This window comes from Perca flavescens, chromosome 2 (genome assembly GCF_004354835.1).
Source record: "Perca flavescens isolate YP-PL-M2 chromosome 2, PFLA_1.0, whole genome shotgun sequence".
Taxonomy (NCBI): Eukaryota; Metazoa; Chordata; class Actinopteri; order Perciformes; family Percidae; genus Perca; species Perca flavescens.
In genome coordinates this window covers 8401741-8423062 of record NC_041332.1, presented here as the reverse complement: position 1 = coordinate 8423062, position 21322 = coordinate 8401741, and the positions used below count along the sequence as shown (strand labels likewise).

Sequence of the window (21322 nt, the reverse complement as noted above, 5' to 3'; positions counted from 1 at the left end):
ATATGAAACGGGATGAGGGCTTTTGAACTTTTATTTTGACAGGAGTATTTGATCCCAGTGTGCATTGCGCGTACTAGAAAACATGAGTGGTGGTGGGTAAAATGAATGGTGGAAGCGTTTGATGGTTACAAAGCAAACTGGGAAAAACGTATTAATAACGCATTATTATTATAATATTAGCTGCACCAGGAATATCAACATGGCTCTCCCATGAAAATTGAACTCTGGTGAAACGGTGCAAGTAAGTTAAATAAGTAAGTAGCGCGGAAAAACTACTGTGAGTTGGAAATGCTCAACGTTAGCTGACGTTAAAAAGCTGTCTGCTTCTGTCTAAATAACGTTCAAGCTAGTAGAACTTTCGTATTATGGTAACTTCCATTAGTTTCCTCTAGGAAAGCTAATAAAGTGCATTCACTTACATGTGACAAGAAATAATGCTAACCTTGCTTATAGCTTGTGTAGCCAGTATTTAAAGCTTTGTTGAAAAAGGAGAGTATAAAACTAGCTACACCACTGTCATGAAGGGGTTTAAGTTGTTAGTGTGGCTCACGTGTCTGTGTGATGTGTTTCTCCCCCAGGTTTTGTCATCATGGCGTTCCCTGAACCCAGACCTCAGGCCCCTCAGCTCCCTCAACATCTGCTCAGGACCATAGACTGTCAGCAAGGAGCTGTCAGAGCTGTTCGCTTCAACGGTAAGAGGAGAGAGACAGCACATGTATCATCCTGATGTTGAGAGACTGTTGATGAGATATCGGCATAAGCAGCTTGCGAACAATCCGGTTTAAATCTGAATCAGATCTATTACCAAAGTAAGTTTATACTTGCAAGGAATTTGATTTGGTGTATTTGGTGCATACAATAATAATATTAAAAGGGAATAAACAATAAAGCAAAGTGCTGCTACAGAACATAGACAGAATATATATATATATATATATATATATATATAGATAGATAGATAGATAGATAGATAGATAGATAGATAGATAGATAGATAGATAGAGAGAGAGAGAGAGAGAGAGAGATTAATCGATTAGCTGTTTGTCAGAAATGGTAAAAAATGTCAGTTTCATATATATATGTATATGTTGCAAAAGAAAACTAAAATTTAAAACCACAAAATTAAAACACAATCAGAATTTACCAAAGACCCAAAAAATAATAATAAAAAAGGATAAGTTTGAGAAGGAGCAGGCAGAAGCATACAGCTTATTAGGTCCTGCCCCTACTTCACATACAATCTTTTAGGTCTTACAATAACTTACACAATACTTTTACAGTACGATTCCATTCCTATGTTTCGGTCTATTCTTTTCTGTATTTGTCAAGTATGGATTTATTTAATGTATTTTTGAACTGAATGATATTATGGCTATGTTTGATGTCATTGTTCAGTCCATTCCATAAGGTCGTCCCACAAACTGAAACACACATGCTTTTAATCGCAGTTCGCACAAGAAGTTGTTTGAACATACGTTGTCCTCTTAGGTGATATCCCCCATCTCTGTCATTAAACATTGCGCGTATGTTACATGGTAAATCATTTTCTTTAACTTTAAACATAAATTGTGCAGTTTTGAATGTAACAATGTCCATCAATTTCGGAAAAAGGGAATTCATATATGACAATATAATACAATACAGTGTTTCCTTTAGGATTTTTTTTAGCAGTGGGGGCAGGTCCGAACCCCCATATTTATTCACTGCTATTCACACGCACAATGAGGCATATTTTCAGTTGTGATTGAACTGTATTTTTTGAGTTACTATATAGGCCAACTTTGATAAATAAACCCACTATTAATTACATTCTCTTAATGCAGTGTAACTACTTCAGCATGTAGCCTAAATAATGCACCTAAAATACAAACATTCTCCGACACGCACCCTATCAATACAGCCCTATTTCTGATAAGGTGGGGGGCCACCACGGTCAAATCAACATAGAGGAAACACTGCAATATAATAGTTCACAGATTATTAAATATGTGCAATAGTCAGGGATAATAGTCCAGGATGTGTGTTAATGTAACGTCTAGTGAGTGACTGTGGGTGGGGGAGGGTTAAGAGTCTGTCAGTTGGGGGTCCCGGGTCTGCATGATCTAGTCTTACTGTAGTCCAGTTCACTTAACTGCACAAGGCAAATACAGCTTGCCCGTTACTGTTTTATTGCATGCTTTTTTTTGTCCAACAGGATTAATCCGTGAAATGTCATTATCTTATACCTGCCTCTGTCTCGTGTCTCCCTGCTTGGTCAGCTGATGGGAACTACCTGCTGTCCTGTGGCAGTGACAAATCTCTAAAGCTGTGGAGCGTGAGCCGAGGGACCCCGCTGAAGACCTACAGCGGCCATGGATACGAGGTTCTGGATGCTGATGGGTAAGAGAATTGTCCCAGCCTCCTTCCACAGTGTGTCAGGACGTGTGTAAGTCGGTAATATAGCATCAAAATGCGTGAAACATGAGTGTAAGTGGCAAACACATTACATTGATTAGTTGTCAACGATTAATTAAATTGCCAAATATTTTGATGATCGATCAATTGGTTTTTGTCATTTTGTTTATGAAAAAAAGTGAACAAAAATATCTGGCTCCAGCTTCTTAAATGTGAATATGTTCTAGTTTTCTTCACTCCTCTGTGACAATAAACTGAATATCTTTGAGTTGGGGACAAAACAAGACATGTGATATGAGGACATCATTTTGGGCTTTGGGAAACACTGATCCACATTTTTCACCATTTTCTGACATTTTACAGACCAAACCACTAATCGATTAATCGAGAAAATAATCGGCAGTGAAAATAATCGTTAGTTGCAGCTCTAAAAACGTGTGCTGTAGAGATCTTTTGACAGTGTTTGTTTCTCATTGGCTCTTTCAACAGTTCCTATGACAACAGTCACTTGTGCTCCTGCAGCTCTGATAAGACCGTGATACTGTGGGACGTCGCCACAGGCCAGGTCACACGCAAACTCCGAGGCCACGCCGGGGTCAGTTCTGCCGTTTATAACTCTTTGCAACCCGAGTCATTTATGTTTATGTTTCACCTGTATAGTTCCACTTTGCTTGTTCTTTTTGTGTCTCTGTACTTATGATTTATTTGTTCTTGTTAATGTCCTCACTCAAATGTTGTGCTCACAGAAAGTCAACTGTGTCCAGTTCAACGAGGAGGCAACTGTCATCTTGTCTGGTGAGTCTGTGAAATGCTTACAACGCACAATACATAATTCAGTAACAATTCTGTCCTTTCTTGAATAGTGCAATGTGTTGTATTATGTGAAATATCTTGCCACTTGAACATCGAATTGTCTTTGTAAGTTTCTTGGTCCGTATTTTCGTTAAAATATAACCGACATATCAACACTAAAACTGATCATTAACTGATTGTAATTGTGTTTTAGTGTTAACTCATTGTGTGTGTGTGTGTGTGTCTGTGTGTCTGTGTGTCTGTGTGCGTGTGCGTGTGCGTGTGTCCAGGGTCTCTAGATGGGACGGTTCGGTGCTGGGACACCAGGTCCAGAAGATTTGAGCCCATCCAGGTTCTAGACGAGGCTCGGGACAGCGTCAGCAGCCTGAAGGTGGCACAACACGAGTTGCTTACCGGGTCAGCACAGGAAACATAGTTTTTCTCATGAAAGCCATTATAAGTCCTCTGCATGTTGAAGTTGATCTTAAAGGAACACGCCGACTTATTGGGAATTTAGCTTATTCACCCTAACCCCCAGATTTAGACAAGTCCATACATACCCTTCTCATCTCCGTGCGTGCTGTAATGCTGTCTGACGGTTCCAGCAGCATCAGGCCAGCACAGAACATGCAGGTGAATGGTTCCAGTAATCCTACTGCTCCGAATAAGTGACAAAATAACGCCAACATGTTCCTATTTACATGTTGTGATTTATAGAGTCACAGCGTGTACAAAAAACAACGTAACATGAGACACAGCCATCTTCTAACTGTAAACAAACCGGGAACTATATTCTCAGGCGGAAGAATATAGTACTTGGGCGGAGTGATATGCTCGCAACAAGCCTGTCTGAGAATATAGTTCCCAGTTTGTTTACTGTTAGAAGATGGCTGTGTCTCATGTTACGTTGTTTTTTGTACACGCTGTGACTCTATAAATCACAACATGTAAATAGGAACATGTTGGCCTTATTTTGTCACATTTGTCACAATTGGGAGCAGTAGGCTAGTTGGAACCAGTTACCTGCAGGATCTGTGCTAGGCTAAGCTAATGCTGGAACCGTCAGGCAGCGTTACAGCATGCACGGAGATGAGAAGGGTATGTATCGACTTGTCTTACTCTGGGGGTTATGGTGAATAAGCTAAATTCCCAATAAGTTGGCGTGTTCCTTTAAAGTGCTCATATTATGCTTTTTGGCATTTTCCCCTTTCCTTTATTGTGTTATATATTTTTGTGTGCATGTAATAGCCTTCCAAAGTGAAAAAGCCCAAAGACCACCCCAAAGGGACTTACCATCTCCAACAGAAAACACTGTTCACAAACTGCTCCAAACAGCTCTATTGTAGTCCAGCCTTTACTTCTGTGACGAACGCGAGTCATTTTGTAACACACGTTATAATGCTCGCCTAGCTGCTAGCATGGCACGCCCTCATACTCCCAACAAAGATTGAACAGAAGTGAGATGTCTCACTCTGTAGCTAAAACAGAGAGCTCAACACACAGGGTGAAAAGAGGAGCTGCAGCAATGTGCAGTACAACAAAAATGTGGTGTTTTCTGAAAATTAAACCATGTCAACCTATTCTGATATAACCTGTAAATACAATTTATGAAACTGAAAATGAGCATAATATGAGCACTTTAAGATTGTATTGGACATAATGATAATGTATCCGACGTTGTACCATTCCTTTACTTGCTTCTCCACCTGTTAGATTAAACTTTTAGATGTCACTATGGCACTATTTGAAAACAACGATCCTTGTGTTTAGGTCGGTGGATGGCAGAGTGAGGCGCTACGACCTGAGAATGGGACAGCTGCACGTTGACTTCATCAGCAGTTAGTAATCTTTTTCATGATATATTTTCAGCATTCGTTAAGAGTCAAATGAACGATTACCGTTTTTAGTGTGTGAAAATGCATATCCCCCTTAACTAGAGCTGTAACAATTCCAAATTTTACTGTACAATTAATTGTCCCAAAAATAATTGCGATTAAAGGGCTGATAGAATGATTATATAGAGTATTTCACACTGTTCCTTATGGTCTCCTAATGGGATATGTAACATTGGTTGGGCTGAAAATGGCCTGGTTGATATTTTATTGGCCCTTATGCATCCCTGTGTTTTGGCCCTATTTTTAACAAGAGCTTTTCTTCCAAATATGGTATGCTCGTGAATATTTAGATGAGCTGCGCGCTGATTGGTTGAGCAAATTGCCATACGCACACATTAGAGATGCGCGCTGATTGGTTGAGCGAATCCCCAATACACACACATTAGAGAAGCGACAGAATCTCATAGGCTAGCTAGCTCCATCCAGGCACAGGCTCTATCACATCCAGCCGCAGGCTCTATCAATTAGACTCGCGGACAAGAGGCGTGTATTTCACCGATCGTTTGTTTAAATAACTCAACACATTATAATTACACACATTATAAGATTAACTGGAACCTGTGGTAAGAGATTGCTGGCGTAACTAGCTCGCTGACCGCGCTCTCACTCACACACACCTGGCATTAGGAAGAGGGGAACTGCAGGCCCTGGAGCTCTGTCAGAGCTCAAAGTCACCCAAAGCGGTGACTTTGCGCGGGTATGAAGTGCCGTGGGTTGCCAGCCGTAACTGAGCTCAATCGAGCTCAGAGCAGGCCGGGGTGTGTGAAGGAAGGGCGGCGAGGCAGCAACACAGACAGCACTGGCCGCTGAAGTCCGACACACAGTCGGACAAAATTTGCAATTAGACATACATTTTTGTAAAACGGCCCATATTTCAGCTTTACATAGTTGATTTCTCGCATGAAAAAGTTTCAGAAGTGAATTTTGTAATGGAATAGCAGAGATATGCGTGACTTAGCTAGATTCAGAAGACTACCTGATCTCAGGTCAGTTGTGTAGCCTATGTAAATGTTGGGGCGTGACTGTTCTCTTAAGGTTCTGGATTTTGAGATGCTTGCGTAAGCAACTAGCTTTGTTGAGATTTGCCCGTTTTCAGCGGCAGTTTCAAAATATGAGATTTTCATAGTAAAGGGGTGTCAGTGGGACTTTGAGCTTCTATGTATGTGCTATTTACCCACCAAACTGTCGTTATTCAACTATGACAGGGTAAAATCGGTTTTGCATTCTATCACCCCTTTAACAATCTAATTGTCTCTTTCAGTCAAAATTTAAAAAAATATATTTATTTATGTATTACTTTTTGCAAACAAATTAAAGTTTTGATTGAGTCCCAGATTACATCTTTTGGTTATATGTCATGTGACACAGGTACACCGTCTATGAAGTAAACTGCGCCTCTTAATTATTATAAAACATAGAATTGATAATTACTATCAACAGTCATACCCCTTAGGATCTAGCTAATGTTAGCAATTAATTGCAGTTAGACAAGGAAACGGCGATTATGTAAAAAAAATAAAAATAAAAATGCGATTAGACAATTCTGTAATAATTGTTCCAGGCCTCCCTGTAACTTGTAACTATGTTTGTGTGTCCCAGGTCCCATCACATGTGTGTGTTTCAGTCAGGACGGTCAGTGCACTCTGAGCTCCAGTCTGGATTCAACAGTCCGACTACTGGACAAGAGCACCGGGGAAATGCTGGGAGAGTGAGTGCTGTTCAGTGTCATTCACATACCAGTCAACTAATCCAAAAAGCAGTTTTTGTTTAAAAATAATGTGGCCAGGTTAACTCAGTTGGTAGAGCAGGCACATATAAATAGAGGTTTACTCCTCGACGCAGCGGCCGCGGGTTTGACTCCGACCTGTTGCCCTTTGCTGCATGCCTTCCCCCCCTCTCTCCCCTTTAATGTCTTCATCTGTCCTATGGAAATAAAGGCCTAAAAAAATGCCTGAAAAAAAAATCGGTCTGAAATTCAGCAGATTCAGCAACTGCACGGCCTATTTCTCGCTTAAAATGTTGTCAGAAACACGTTTCGGTGAACTATTTTAGTATAATATGAGATCGTATTCTGAACGAGCCGCCATGACAGTCTGTTTTGAAATTAGGGACCAGCCAGACCCATGTGACGCAATCGCCCAATCAGCTGCCATGGGTTGCGTTTGTCACGCCCATCCCGCTCGTCATTTCCAGTAAGTGTTTTAACATTAGGTGTCTAAAGTGGGCACTACGGCAGTAAGAGGTTAGTGCACATTAACAGTGTACTGACGAACCGTGCGGTACACACACGCTCCGAACCGAGACTAGCAAACCGAGCGGTTCGGGTGTTTTTTCATGAACCGTACCACCCCTAATAACAACAAAACTGTCAGCGCATCAACATGATACAGCCTTCCGTGCTCCCCCCCCCTCCAAGAAGTTGCAAATATTATTTTCACTCGAGTTTCTGCGCAGGAAAGTCACTGGACGCCACAATCTTGTGAACATAGCCATACTGAGAAATCCAGAGATAGTTGTGAAGAGCTGATAGTCTTAATTAGCTTTGGAGCAACTCATTTGGCAATGGCTTGAATGTAACGGATGTTGATTTATATCAAAAAAGTTACTAACTAAAGCTTTAAGGCAAGTCCTCTTTTTTTTTTTTTTTTTTTTTTTTTTTTTTTTTACAAATGAAAAAAAACATGACAATTAAATTGTAAAAATAGGTAATTCAGAAATCCAAGTGAAAATTACATTCACACTAAATTCACAAAACACTACTTGCAGTTTTACTGTTAATGCCTGAATGGACTTAGCAGCTCGCTTGTGATTTCTCTCTGTATCGCACCTTACTTTAAATCAGTGAAAGCATTTTTGAACCCCAACAGGACATGACTCCGTGTACATTGTGGTGAACAGTATCTTCTTGCAGCAAGAAACACAACACATTTTGGCGGCATGAGGACAAAAATGGGATATGGCCTTTTGCTGGTTCCTAGGACCAGGATATGATGTTTACATGCACACAACATAACCGGGATACTTCAAAAACCAGAATATAACCAGAATAGTCGTACGCATGTAAACACACTTGGCGTTCAAACGGCAGTTTGTGCGATATTTATCTCTCTAAACCAGCTCAGCCCACCATTTAGCAAAACCTTATGACAATGACTGCAACACCACCAATAAAAACGTCAACAAGAGTTGAGTCCAATTGGCACAGCCTCAACAAAAAAGACAAAATTAACATTACAAGATTCAAAAAGGTTGTTTTTATTTGTTGATTGTAAAGGCGCGTCTGTACTTTTGTCCACCCCTTGTAATGTTTGAATGTGAAGCGCTGCAGTTTGCTGAACAAGTGTATATTCATTCAGATTCCATTATGATGTTCATATTGTTTTTTGTGTTTGTTTTTATTCCCCTCAGGTATTCTGGACACAAGATGAAGGGCTATAAACTGGACTGCTGCCTGTCAAGTAAAGACACCCACGTTCTGAGCTGCTCAGAAGACGGACACGTCTACTTCTGGGACCTGGTGGAAGTAAGTGTCTGGTTACATTTATGTCCATAGTGCGTTTAAGATGATGGGTTACCGTCCTGGATATGTATGGATATGCACATATATTATCACAACCTTTAAGCATTATATCCTGTTGATTGTGTCCATTTATATACAGTATTGTATGCTCTGATGCAGCTTGAATCTCTCTGAGGCTCTGAGTTTTTTTTTTGTACTTGTATGATGGTATGGAGTCTTGTAAGCGATATTAATAAAGTTGACTTTTTTCTATTTTTTTTTATACATGTTATGTGATTCAACACAAAAAGTAATGTAAAGTATGAAGTTATTGTCCCTGGATGATTTATTTGTTTTGTGAGGACTCCTGTGGTTATTTTTATATTGTTCCTCTCTCTATTAATGGATAAGTTACCAGCATGTTTTGGCAATTTGCCTGAATATGAATGCTCTACATAATTTGTTGTGTGGATTCATTATATGCCATAAGCATTTTTACAGAACTTAAGTGGACAGAGACGCAGACAAAAGAAATAAACTTCCACCAATACTAACCAGCACATGAACGCAGCATGATTATGTCTTAAAATCAATAATTCCCCCTAAAATCAGACCTTTATCCACCAAAGTGGAGACAAATATGGTCCAGCCTTATGTTGTAACAAATAGAAGTGTACTTAAAAGCATTTGTTTTTTTTCCTCACCTCCAGGGATCTTTGTCTTTGAAACTGCCAGTGGGGAAAGCTGTCGTCCAGTCGTTGTCCTTCCACCCCACAGAGACCTGCCTCCTCACAGCCATGGAGGGGCGCGTCCAGGTGTGGGGGGCAGAGCCCGAGGACACGGAGGAGGATGCAGCGGCCACATAGAGAATGGTGAAAGTAGTCCAAAGCCACATTTGCATGCTGAGAAGAATTTTTTTTTTTTCTTCTCTTTTTCCAATAACATACAGTCTGTAAACCTCATCATTTTAAAACCTGATACAACTTATGGTGGCATGAGAGCATCTTACTTCCACATTTAGTTTCTTGTGTCTGTAAAGACAGGGTTAGGTTGGAAAAAAGGAATTAGAATAATCACAAAACATGAAACTGAATCACAAAGCATCCAAGGCTCATGTGGGCGGCTTAACTTGAATAAGATTCAAACTCTGGGTAACAAAAATAAATCCACTTTGGTCAGAAGTGAGCTACAAAAGCACCATATACACCGTTGATGTCAGGTGCAGCTAACTTCTTAGCCAGATTATCTGTCTTTATGGCTGTTAGCTTTCCAAAAATTTAGTTCTCTGGAGAAGGGAAGCAAATGCTAAACACATACCAGCTGACACAAATAGTGCAAAGTTCACAGATATAGAGTTCATGATCTCAATGTAAATCTAATTTTAGTTTATGAATGAATCATAAGAGTTAACTAAATGATCTAGGACTTGGATTTTTGTTTGTGTGAAAACATGTATTTTTGTACAAAACCTTGAATAAACATTTTCTTGTATAAATTACACCACATCATGTCATTTCTCACTTAGAAAGAAAGAAAGAAAGAAAGAAAGAGAAAGAAAGAAAGAAAGAAACACTTTAATAATCCCTCAATGGGGCAAATGTAAACTCTGTACTGATGGGACTCACACCAACACTGTTTAGTTCTGTACAAGTTTATTTTTTTTAGGAACTTTACACAGTGAACACCGAGATAACCACATTACAAAATAAGTTAATCAGCATGACAAAAGAATGGCAACAAATAAATAAATAACTTATCTTACATAAATACATTTATTTTTTAAACTGTATCTGGACTGTTGACGAATAAGTCTGACCTGTACAGAACTTGTCGGACCACAAGGTGTATCTACGCAGCTTCGTACGTTAATCCATTCTACCATTAACCCCAAAAATTGCACTGAAGATTTTAAATAAATACATTTCAGCTTATTTCCAAAAAAAGTCAAGTAGCTTGAAGTAAAAGCCTGTCTCTGTTCAGTTTGAGCTTTTAGACTGCTTTGTCAGAAAACCAAGATTGGGGAAAGGGCAGAATCGGTTGATATAAGCAATTATTTCATTTAAGAAAAAGTATTAACATTTAAAGAGCTCATTTCTAATTCCCTATATGTATTTATTTGCTAACGTTAGATGAAAACGCCCTTTCCCAGAATGCAAACTGTTCATGAACTAAGAAAAGCAGCTGTAATTCTGTTATGGGAGTAGTTTTTTAAAAGTTTGCAAATGCCAAAAGTAATACCATTCGAAATCCTATTAAGGCCCGTTAGATCACCAGTTAAAGTCAAAACATGGATTTATGAGGTTTGTAGAGGAAAATAGCTTAATTTTGTATTTCTTTGTATTAACTTAATAAGTTTTAGCTTCCTCAACAGTATGTTAGGAATAAAACAGACATGCCAGCAAACTCATCAGAATCACCTTGTCCTCACAAACCATTATACACCCCTCCCATCTCACCCCCCCCTTGCAACCGTCTACGCTCAGCTGTCTAGCCAACACAGCTGCACCCTGCGGCCAACAGCTTCTCCACCTTGTGCCAGCGGTGCGAGTTATCCAGGAAGGCCATGTCCTCGTGGTGGGTGGGCCTGCAGCAGGGCGCGTTGTGCCACAGCTCCCCGGTGGCCGGCTGAGGGAGCACCCCGCTTACCAGCAGGTTGGTGAGGGTGAGGTCGTGGTTGGATCGAGCGTGCGGACACGTCCCGCTGCAGTACTTGAAGAGGACGGTCTCGTCCGAGTCGTAGCCCAGCCCGAGGTTTCGAACCTGCAGCAGGATGGAGCGCAGGCCGCACTGGGAGTCCAGGGTAGAGCGACGTGACCGGACTGGGATCGGGATGATGGGATCGGGGGATGGCCCGGCTCCAGGAGCTTCCGTTTGGCCGTCTTCTGCGGCTGGATCTCCGTTTCTCTTGTCTTCATTTGGTGACGTGTGTGGAGATGCCGTTTCTTGTTTCTGATCTGGAAAAGGCAGAAAGAGATTAATATACATCTGATGCACAACATTTACCGGTAGGAACTTATTGACAGCGAAAAGCAACTAACTTCAAGCTTTACCCCAATCCAAACTGAATCACCAGTTGTTTTATACTCTTAATTAAGATTTAATATATTCTAAGAGGCAGAAAACAAAGTTTAAAGTGGTATACATCCAAGCCCAGACACGATATTCAACACATTGCCTTTAAAGCAAGAAAAATATCGATTTTAGCCAAAAGGTCATAGGTCACAAGCTTCCCTTCAGCCAACACTTACCATTCAGTGATCTCAGCCAGTGGCCCTCTCCCCTCTGGACGCAAAACAGAATAACAAGGAGCTTCAACAGGGACCTCATCGCTGGAGTCTGCTCTTCGTCTGTGCTGTCGCTCAAAATGAACCAGACCTGTGTGTTTGTATGTCTGTGAATGTCTGCGGGTGCGAGTGATGCTTAAGATGCAGACGAGTCACAACCTCCAATATATAGCCCTCGGAGATGAAGGGGGGCTGAAGGGATGAGATGAGGAGGTGTATGGAGGGGAGACAGACACTAACCCGTTACTTGCCAACAGACTATCCCGCTCACCTGAGCCTGACAGGGAGCGTAGGAGGGCAGGCGGGCGCTTGACCCAGAATTTGTCCTGTTGAGATTATCTAATTGGTGTAAATCACTGGCTTATGGTTGAGTTTCCCCCAGATGTTTTTCCAGAGGATGTTGGCCCCTGGCAATATGGATTTGCCGGAGGTTTGGAGGCTTCTTAAAAGCTGCTAAGGAGTGGACAATGATGTCACATTGATGATGCTGAGAATTATTTGTGACAAATGAATCAGTAGATAGGTAGCTAGACAGACACCGAGGTGGAAAGGCCGGCACGCAGTCATACACAAAACTTTATCAATACACAAACACAGAAATGATCCATGTAGGAAATGTAAAGGAAAAAAGTGCGGCGAAAGGTTGAAAAGGGCAGGATGAGTCATTGTGGAATGTCTAAAAACAGGCCCACGTTGTATTCTGCTTTTGTTGCTCTTCTTATCCTAAATGTTAACGTCTGAGGATCGATAAAAGCAAACCAACAAAATAAAAAAATTTAAAAAGTTAAACGCCAAAGAAGAAAGGGAAGTCGGGTTATAATTAGAACACAACAGGGCCTGTTTCAGCAGACATTCCACAATGGGTGACTCGTCTTGAGCTGGTCCATAAATCGAGGGATTTCATCAGCAATGTGTGGCTGACATGTAGAATATGTAGACTATGCATTATGTAACGGTTATAGGGCCCAAGCAGGCAGTAAATGGAATTTGGAGTTTGCAAAAATGTGCATATTTGGACTCCGTCTCTGCCATCTAAGCGCAGGTCAAACACCACAGTGCACCTTATTTAGCAACTGATGTAACTGAAATATGAACTAAACCCCAATAAATTCTGTCTCTGTCCTGCCCTACTCTATAAGAGCGCAACACTGTGGTTCCGGAAGTAAAAACCCCATTCATTTTCTCCATAAGGATTTTAATTACTAGCCATAAAGTCTAAAGTAGACTTACCACAAGCTACAAAATTGTGAAACAAAGTTTAATATCCCTGTAGAAGGCCATATGAAATCAACCTTGGTTAAAGAAAAAACATGTTTTAGTCCCAGTGTCACGGAGAAGTACTACACTACCCACAATCCTAAGCGTAACAGCAACGTATCTGATTGGTGGAGCTTGATGATACCATGGAAATGTTTACTGAACCCGTGAACGGCTAGCGAGCTGCGACCATTGAGGTCTATGATCGTATATGTGCACCTTCCTAGGCTGTACCTTTGCCCTTTTTTTGTTGTTTTGAAAATGTTATTTTGTGCCAAATCAAATGTTTTATGGTCACTATTAATCTCGTAGCTCGTTGGCTTGGTTCCAGGCTTAAAACTCTTCAAATAAGCATTTATTGAAACGTCTATGGAGATACTGAAAGGGGGAAAATCCCTTCCAGAACCGGAGCCGTTCAAAAAAAGTGGGCTGTCACTGTATTGGGGTTTCATCTATGTTCACAGGGAATCAAATCAATGGTCTTGGTTTCAGCTTGACCACATACAGTATATACAGTGGGTTTGAAATGGTCTTACTGTATAAAACCAAGGGTAGTAATCCCTGTAGTAAAATCAGGGCAGCAGCTTTTGGTCACCAATTGGTGTAACAACAGAACAGAGAATTTTCAGCCATGCTAGCAGCTCAGTCTGGCTGTATTAAGGTAAAGCAGTGCTTTGAGCAATGATGCTTGCATGATGACCTAAGGCAGATATGTTGTTAACCATCTCAGTTTAGTTTGTTAGTATGCAAACACGTAACACAAAGTACAGCCAAGGCTGATGGGAATATCATAGGCCTTTTGAACAAATCAAGTTTGGACCAGATCTTTGCACTAGACTAGAGGAACAGTCAGGGTGTCACCAACGTCATTCTGAGGTGAACATAAATGTCTGTACACAACTTTAATGGCAATCCATCAAATAGTCATTGAGACATTTTACCCCAAACCACAAATATGAATCTCATGGTGGCGCTACAGGAAAATTTGGGAAATGACCAGTAGGATCCATCCTCTGGTCACGATGGATTTTTCAAAGCAATCCATTAAATAGTTGTTGAGATCTTTCGGTGTGGAGTAGAGTAAGTCAAACATTATGTATATTATTTACTACAGTTGCTGGAAATTAATACAGTAATCACAATAAAGAATATTACCTCTACTGCATTTTATTCATGCCTCCTGGCTTTACTTAGTTATATTTGGACATGAGGAGTGTGTCCAATGGGATTTTAGGTTGATTTATTATATTTAAACAGCCCCATTTCACATGTATTATAGCTCTGTTGAAATAAATTACAAAGGAATCATCCCTAAATCTTGAATTAATAATGGGCCATGAAATTTACTGCCAGGAATGTCAATAATTCTTTCCAGGATAAAGGATTTTGAGACTGCACTAAATTAGACAGTGAGCATGAAAATAGACAATGTATTTGTAATATGTTTGAGCCCCTCTCAGTTATGACCTAGTTCACTCAATATGTCTGACTCAAACGTATTATTATTAATAAAACATTTATGTTCTTTTCATCATTTATTTCAGTATGCTACTTTTCCTTTTATTTATCAACTTTGCAAACTAGAATTGAATTTATTTTATTTTTTAAGACTCACAAAAGAAAGTGATTAAAAGTGGATTGGCTTTAACAAGCTAAGGAATGTGGAAAACTGGATGACTGGACCTCTACACTATAGTCTGGGGTTCCAGTAAATACGGTAAAGGTGACGCGCCATTAAGAAAGACACAGAACCACACCCAGATGCTCCAGTAGGACCTTTTCAATAGCTTTGCTCGGACGGTATACTACAAATGTAACCCTCCATGTTTCTGCAAAAACAGAAAATCTTTGTCAACCTGCACAAGTTGAAACTAGAGACCATCTTGGCAGGGGCGATTCCAGGATTTCTTTAGTGGGGTGACACAGGGGGGACTAATAATCGGTCAGGGGGGGTCTTCATCAGATTATAGCACAGAAAATCTGCTTAGAAATATAGGAAATATTGGCTAGGATAGAACAACACAATGTAATTCTGCTAAATGAAATATCACATTCATTATTAAGATTAACACTTGCGGGGGAGATCATATTTCAGGGGGGGCCAGTGCCACCACGTGCCCCCATTCTAGCCCCACCCCCTGGATTGGATCACACCAGCTATGATGCCACATTGGGCCATGGGTGTAAAGTCAGGGGACCAATAACCCCTTCCTTACTTTCTAACCCCCTACTGCTGGTGCCCTTGCTTCAGACCCCACCCAACTTTGAACTCCGCCTTCATTTCGATCTCAACTACACACCTGTAAAGCTGCATCGTGCACGGTTGTGACGCTATCATGGTGACACGGTCTGTCCACAGACATATTAACACCTGGAAAAGCACTCAAAAACGCCACTGTGGTAGATCCCACTACAGTAGGTGTCTGCAGGACCACATTTAGCCGTGATGACACACGCACAGACAGACACACACACACACACACACACACACACACACACACACACACACACACACACATAGACTCCCAAAGGGAAAACAATACCTGTGCCATTGCTGGTAATAAAAACTCTGCTTAACTCAGCTGTCACCAAGCAAGCGCAATCATTCTCCGAAATCATCCATTTCCCGGTAATTTGTATGGAGAGCACGAAAGGGCAGAGGGCCTGACACATTCCTTCCACCTCTCAAAGAGACAGGAGGATGAAGGCCAAGTGAGAGATGAAAAGACAGAAAGAAAGCGGAGGAGGTGGTGGGAGAAATACAGTGGAGATAGAGCAATCCCATTGGATCACGGCCTGAAGAACCAGTCTGGAATGCACAGTTGTCAGAAGACAGGAATGGAAAGAACCCGGCATCAATTTCTATTAACATTTTTATACAGTGGTAAACCAGGCCAGATCTGAAACCTGCCTACTGCTGTTCCAAAACTAGCTACCCATCATTTGAAAAAGTGTCACTTATTCATTTCTTTTTTTTAAGAATCTTTTTTGGGCATTTTGGCCTTTAATGTTGCATGTTAATGGACAGTTGCAGACAGGAAAGTGGGGAGAGAGAGGGGGAAGACATGCAGCAAAGGGCCAGAGGTCGGTTTTGAAACCCTGGGGCGCTGCGGGAAGGACAAAGCCTTGGTACATGGGGCGCCCGCTCTACCAGCTGAGCTACCAGGGCGCCCCAAAGTGTCACTTGTTCTTTATGCCAGAATTGATATCACACATTTAGAACAAAGTAGGGCACCTTTGCAGTGGGGTCCAATGTATTTTAGTGGGTATACTCTATTGTAAATGTATGGACCTATATGTGGTATATATGTATATATGGGCATACCATAATGGGGGGTCTGGGTATCATCCCTCAGGAAAATGTTATGCAAAGGAAAAAAACAGAGATGACAATTCTGAATATATCAAAATTATAATGGAAAGTATGTTGTTATGTGCCATTGCGCATTTTTAAGTGGGTATAAAAAATCCTGCCGCTTTCTTAGTGGGTATACCTGCATATGTATAATATATGGATATTAAGCAAGTTTGGCACTCCATTGTATGAGCAGTCATCCGGTGGCCACTGCAACTCTACAGGGGCAGCTAAGGGTTGTGTGCCTTGTTTGATGGCACTACAGCAGTCACAGTTAAGGGAGGGTAGGACATTCCTTGTATTTTTTCAATCCACTTTCTCAGCTTTCCTTACAGTAACTTTGCAGCTTTTCTAACCTCTGGGCTGCTTTTCAGCTCCTTACATAAATGTCACTATCATCTGGTTTCTAGTCCACTTTTAAATCTTTTTCGAGGCATCGTAGATCTGTAAGGGGAGATTTACTCCTCCCAGCACTCTGTCTCTCCTGGCACATTCCTGTACGTTCAGCTCATTTATTTTGTTATCTCATGAAGCAGGCATCTTTTTTTATGATGTACTGCTTCCTGTGTGTCTATCCCATCTATCAGAAACATTCAAATAAATCCTCTACTTGACAATTAAAACAAAACTAATTATGATGGTTCCATGCTCTACTGGGTTTCAGGAGAGCATGGAATCATACTATACTATACTATTTTTATCAATTCCGAGGGAATTTTATCAACCAGAATTGACTTTTAGTCCCCTAAAAGACTTGGGCCCACTGGGCCAAATCACATAGCACTCATTTAGAAAATGTATGTAACCTGTAAGAATTTGTCTTCATGTTGAAGCACTTAAAGATGAGGTTTAATAGAACCCAGCACAGACAGTCTGTGTGTCTGTTCACAGGCAGCCAGACTGCTGGGGCTCAGGCATGACTCAATGGGCTAAATGTAGTCTGCGTTATTGCCAAAACTGATATGGAGAGGTAAAAATAGAACAGTAAAATTTATACAAGGAGAGGTTAAAGTATGGAAAAACTGAGACTTGAAGGTTTCACTGTATGTGAAAAACTGTAAGATCTACAGCAGGGATCTTCAACAGGGGGTCCGGCTGTGTCAAACTGGTCGATATTACTGTGACCTATAAAGTGTCAGGTTTAGTTCCCTCATAGCGTCAAAAAACGTTCAGTAGTTAGCTCAGAGATTATAGTCCCCCAAAGGTCTGATCCTAGAATTACCCCTGCCTCCAAATTATTCTTCATTTTTTAAGTCTTTTCAAAAATGAAAAAGTCTTGAAGCGTAACTCTCGCCAAAATGCAAGGGTCTTTTTGTGAATGTACCCGAGTCAAACTTTCTAAGAAGGCTCGACACGACATGAAACTTTGCTCCAAGTATCACCAGGGGTTCTACACCTTAACGAAAGAGTTGAGAACATTGTTTGTGTAGCCAGAGTTTACTAAAAAGAAAGGTTGTGAACAACTCACCGTAGCTCTTGTTGTTTCCGGCCACTACCACCTCGGCAGTCAAAACGAGTCGATATCAAAACAAGTAGCCCCAGATTTAGTATATCCCTAGTGCATCGGTGGAGTTAAGGTGTAGAGCCCCTGGTGATACTTAGAGCAAAGTCTCATGTTATGTCAAGCCTTCTTAGTTTTTTAAAAATAGCTATTATGAGGCTAACATAAAAGTGCCCCTACCACTCCCATTCAAAAGGCCATTTGACCGAAAAACGAGAATACGGTGAATCTTAAAAGTGGCGCTCCCGTCCTAAATATGCTTTTAAACGAAAGTTTGACTCGGGTACATTCACAAAAAGACCCTAGGTTGCATTTTGGCGAGAGTTACGCTATAACGTGAATCTAACATATTATTAGCAAATATAATGATAGGCTTACTGGCCTATAGGTAAGGTAGTCACCAAAGCCATCCACAGATACAGCTCATCCTAAGGATTCACTCTGCCACGTGTATGTTTAACATTAAAACATGATTTATAGAATCATGCCAACAATATTAGGCTATTTTAATAGCTTAGTATTCTATGCAAAAAGGTATGTATAGAGTATAGAGTATAGTATGTGTAGAGATTTAGGCCTCCCTACATGTTTGATATGCAACTTTATTTTATAGAGTATATGTAGTAGGGGGTGCCTGCTCTGTCTCTCTTTCAGTTAAGGGGTCCTTGGCTTAAAAATGTTGAAGACCCCTGATCTAAAGGTAAAAAAAAGCTGGCACTGTATGGAAATATTTTACTCTTAAAGGCCAAACAAAGCCAAATAAATGAGACAAATTAACAAAATAATGTGAAAGAAACCGGTTTCTAACTAAATCTTAATCCAAAGCGATGACTTTAAACCAAAATGTCAACCAAAATGTAACTGAAGTGACAGCGATTACACTGTATTTATGTGCATTAAGTTGGCAGTGTCTCATGCAGCTGTCTTATTAAGACAAATCTGAGCATTTCTTCCACATGAGGAATATGGTTAATAATGGTTACATTCAAATTGTATAAATGCTAATTGGATGAGGTCTGCTGTGCATTCCTGGGTGACCTGGTCAGACAGTCAGTCCATATAGGGCTCGTCTGAGCTACGCGGGGCAGGAATGCAGGGAGCAGCCTTCCTGTAACGGGAAATATTCCCGAGGATTTAGTCTCGGAATCCCAAACTTGCACGAAGCTGCTCCTGTTTACACCGTAAATCTGTTGGTCAGAGCTGAGATTGCTCCACAGTGTGTCATCGAGGCCCAATAATCTGCCGGTTTTCATTCCAGCCCAATGTGTGCAGCAGGTGATTTCACCGACAACACACACCCTTGCTTTGGTTGTGCAATAGAATAGAATAGAATAGAACAGATCTTTATTGTCACTGTTTTCAACAACGAAAGTTTACAGCAGCTTTAACAGCTCTCAATATCACAGTTAAATCACAGACAAACTTTAAATAGTAAAATATAAAATAACAACATATAAAATGTAACGCTTGTGTTGTCTTCCCATCCACCATGAACTTGTCCTTCCAGGTCAAAATTGAAAATATATTTCTTTTGGTGCTTTTCCCATTGTTTTTGGTGCTTTTTTCCCCCAACGTTTTTGACATTTTTTCAACGTTTTTATTTTTTTAATTCACGGTTGGTAAACCTAACTTATATGACATTATACCTATTTTTTTGTTGTTAAAAAAAGCAGAAAATATGAATTATTTTAATAATAATAGTTAAGAACAGAGGATGTTGAGTGGTGTATGTTAAATTCTATAAAATTTAATAAAACTTCAATGAAAGAAGTCATTAATTTTACCTGCTAAAACATCAGTGCATCCATGTTATTTTTGGGCAAATTGGTTGAAAGAAACCCTTATTTCTGATAGAAAAAACTTTGAAAATGGGTCAAATCTGACCCAAGGACAACAGAAGAGTTAAATAGTAAAATATAAAATAACAACAAAATAGAAAATTTAAAAAGTAAAATAGAAAATAACAACAAAATAGAACATTTAAATAGTAAAATATAACAATCAAGATAAATAAACACGATGCGGTGGCCCTATATACATAATGTTATTTTGGGGCTTATTGCACACAAGTTTTTATAGAGGAACAAGAGTTGGTGACAAGAGTTTGTGATTTTGACAGCCTGGGGGAAAAGCTGTTTTTTAGTCTGTTGGTTCTGTTGGCAAGTCAGCGGCATCAGCTGCAGACTCCTGGACCATGACGACATAACGTTGAGAGTCATACACCACGTGGTCATAAGTATGTGGACACCAAAGCAAAGTATAGAACATTCATCTATATGTGATTGTTGAACATGTAGTAAACCATGGGCATGAATCTGGTGCTCTAACAGCCTCCCCCTCTTCTGGAAAGCAATTGGACCAGATTTTGGGAACCTGGCTTTTGGGATTCGTTACCATTCAGCCACAAAAGTCGCCGTTCCAGTTCATTTTGGATGAGGTTGAAGTCATGGACCTGGATTTGTGCACAGCACCATTGTCATGTTGAAACATTTTTTTGTGGCTTTACCCAAAGCCACAAAATAGGAAACACACTATTGTCTGACATATTATTGTGTGCTGTAGCTTTAAGAATTCTATATTAATAGGAATGTTAGGGTCAATCAAAAACCATGAAAAACAGCCCCTGACTTATGGTGCTTTTCCATTACATGGTACCTACTCGCCTCGCCTCGACTCGCTGGGCGTCCGTTTTCCATTGCAGATTTTAGTATCGCCTCAGCGTGGATGGACGTCATAGCGACTGCCGTGGGCGTGGCTTAGTAGCTTGCTTTTCCCATCGACATATCCCCGCATATCCCCGACGCATTTCCTGGTTCTCCGTCTCCGTAAACAACATGATATCAAAGAGATAGTTAACGTTTACTGCTCCAGATTTCCCACCGTGGTCACATATATATGACTCTAGAGTTGCTACTCGCTGCGGTCTCTCACTTCTCCCTCGCTCACTAGCTCCCCCCACACACACACATACGGCAACTCGACACACACACATCACACATGCACACACCAGCGCACCAGTATAACCATCAGGCCACTTGTATGCTACGGAGAAAGCTCTGCGTGGAGCCTCCGGCAGCAAAAAAACACCGCTGGCTAAACTATTTAAAAATTCCGTCTCTCGCTAGCAATGCAGTGATCAGTGACGCTTCTTTCCGACCAATCAGCAGCCTGCAGGGTTTCACGTCACCTTCTCGGCTCGCCTCAGCTCGCTTGGAACCTCGACTGAGCAGGTACTAAAAAAAGTACCTTTTAGCAGGTACCAGGTACTTTTTTTCGTAATGGAAAACCAAAAAAGGCGAGTAGAGTCGAGGCGAGGCGAGTAGGTACCATGTAATGGAAAAGCGC

The 21322-nt window shown here is 40.7% G+C and overlaps 2 protein-coding genes across 3 annotated transcripts; one reads left to right on the top strand and one right to left on the bottom strand.

The window, feature by feature from the left end:
• The first annotated feature begins 21 nt into the window (after nucleotides 1-21).
• Nucleotides 22-10078, top strand: wdr83 (WD repeat domain containing 83). 2 transcript variants are annotated; one of them, XM_028596335.1, is made up of 10 exons: nucleotides 22-241; nucleotides 579-692; nucleotides 2259-2379; nucleotides 2884-2989; nucleotides 3141-3189; nucleotides 3477-3603; nucleotides 4957-5024; nucleotides 6681-6789; nucleotides 8490-8604; nucleotides 9291-10078. In XM_028596335.1, exons 2-10 carry the CDS (start codon nucleotides 590-592, stop codon nucleotides 9444-9446), a joined length of 954 nt encoding a protein of 317 aa, XP_028452136.1. In that variant the 5' UTR covers nucleotides 22-241; nucleotides 579-589; the 3' UTR covers nucleotides 9447-10078. The 2 variants fall into 2 exon arrangements, with proteins under 2 accessions (XP_028452136.1, XP_028452126.1); XM_028596325.1 differs by having other exon boundaries at nucleotides 22-254.
• A 989-nt stretch (nucleotides 10079-11067) lies between these two features.
• On the bottom strand, nucleotides 11068-11907 carry LOC114546697 (persephin). Its single transcript, XM_028565683.1, has 2 exons — nucleotides 11829-11907; nucleotides 11068-11534 (listed from the first exon to the last, which is right to left on the bottom strand). The coding sequence occupies exons 1-2, from the start codon at nucleotides 11905-11907 to the stop codon at nucleotides 11068-11070; spliced, it is 546 nt and encodes a 181-aa protein (XP_028421484.1).
• Nucleotides 11908-21322: the final 9415 nt, after the last annotated feature.

Bases quoted from the DNA above. Each gene is read 5' to 3' on its own strand.
- LOC114546697 (XM_028565683.1), bottom strand. From the start codon at position 11,907: ATGAGGTCCCTGTTGAAGCTCCTTGTTATTCTGTTTTGCGTCCAGAGG. The intron at 11,535-11,828 runs GTAAGTGTTGGC...TGCCTTTTCCAG, and splicing joins CTGGCTGAGATCACTGAATG to ATCAGAAACAAGAAACGGCA.
- wdr83 (XM_028596335.1), top strand. From the start codon at position 590: ATGGCGTTCCCTGAACCCAGACCTCAGGCCCCTCAGCTCCCTCAACAT. The intron at 2,380-2,883 runs GTAAGAGAATTG...CTCTTTCAACAG, and splicing joins GAGGTTCTGGATGCTGATGG to TTCCTATGACAACAGTCACT. The intron at 5,025-6,680 runs GTTAGTAATCTT...TGTGTGTCCCAG, and splicing joins GCACGTTGACTTCATCAGCA to GTCCCATCACATGTGTGTGT.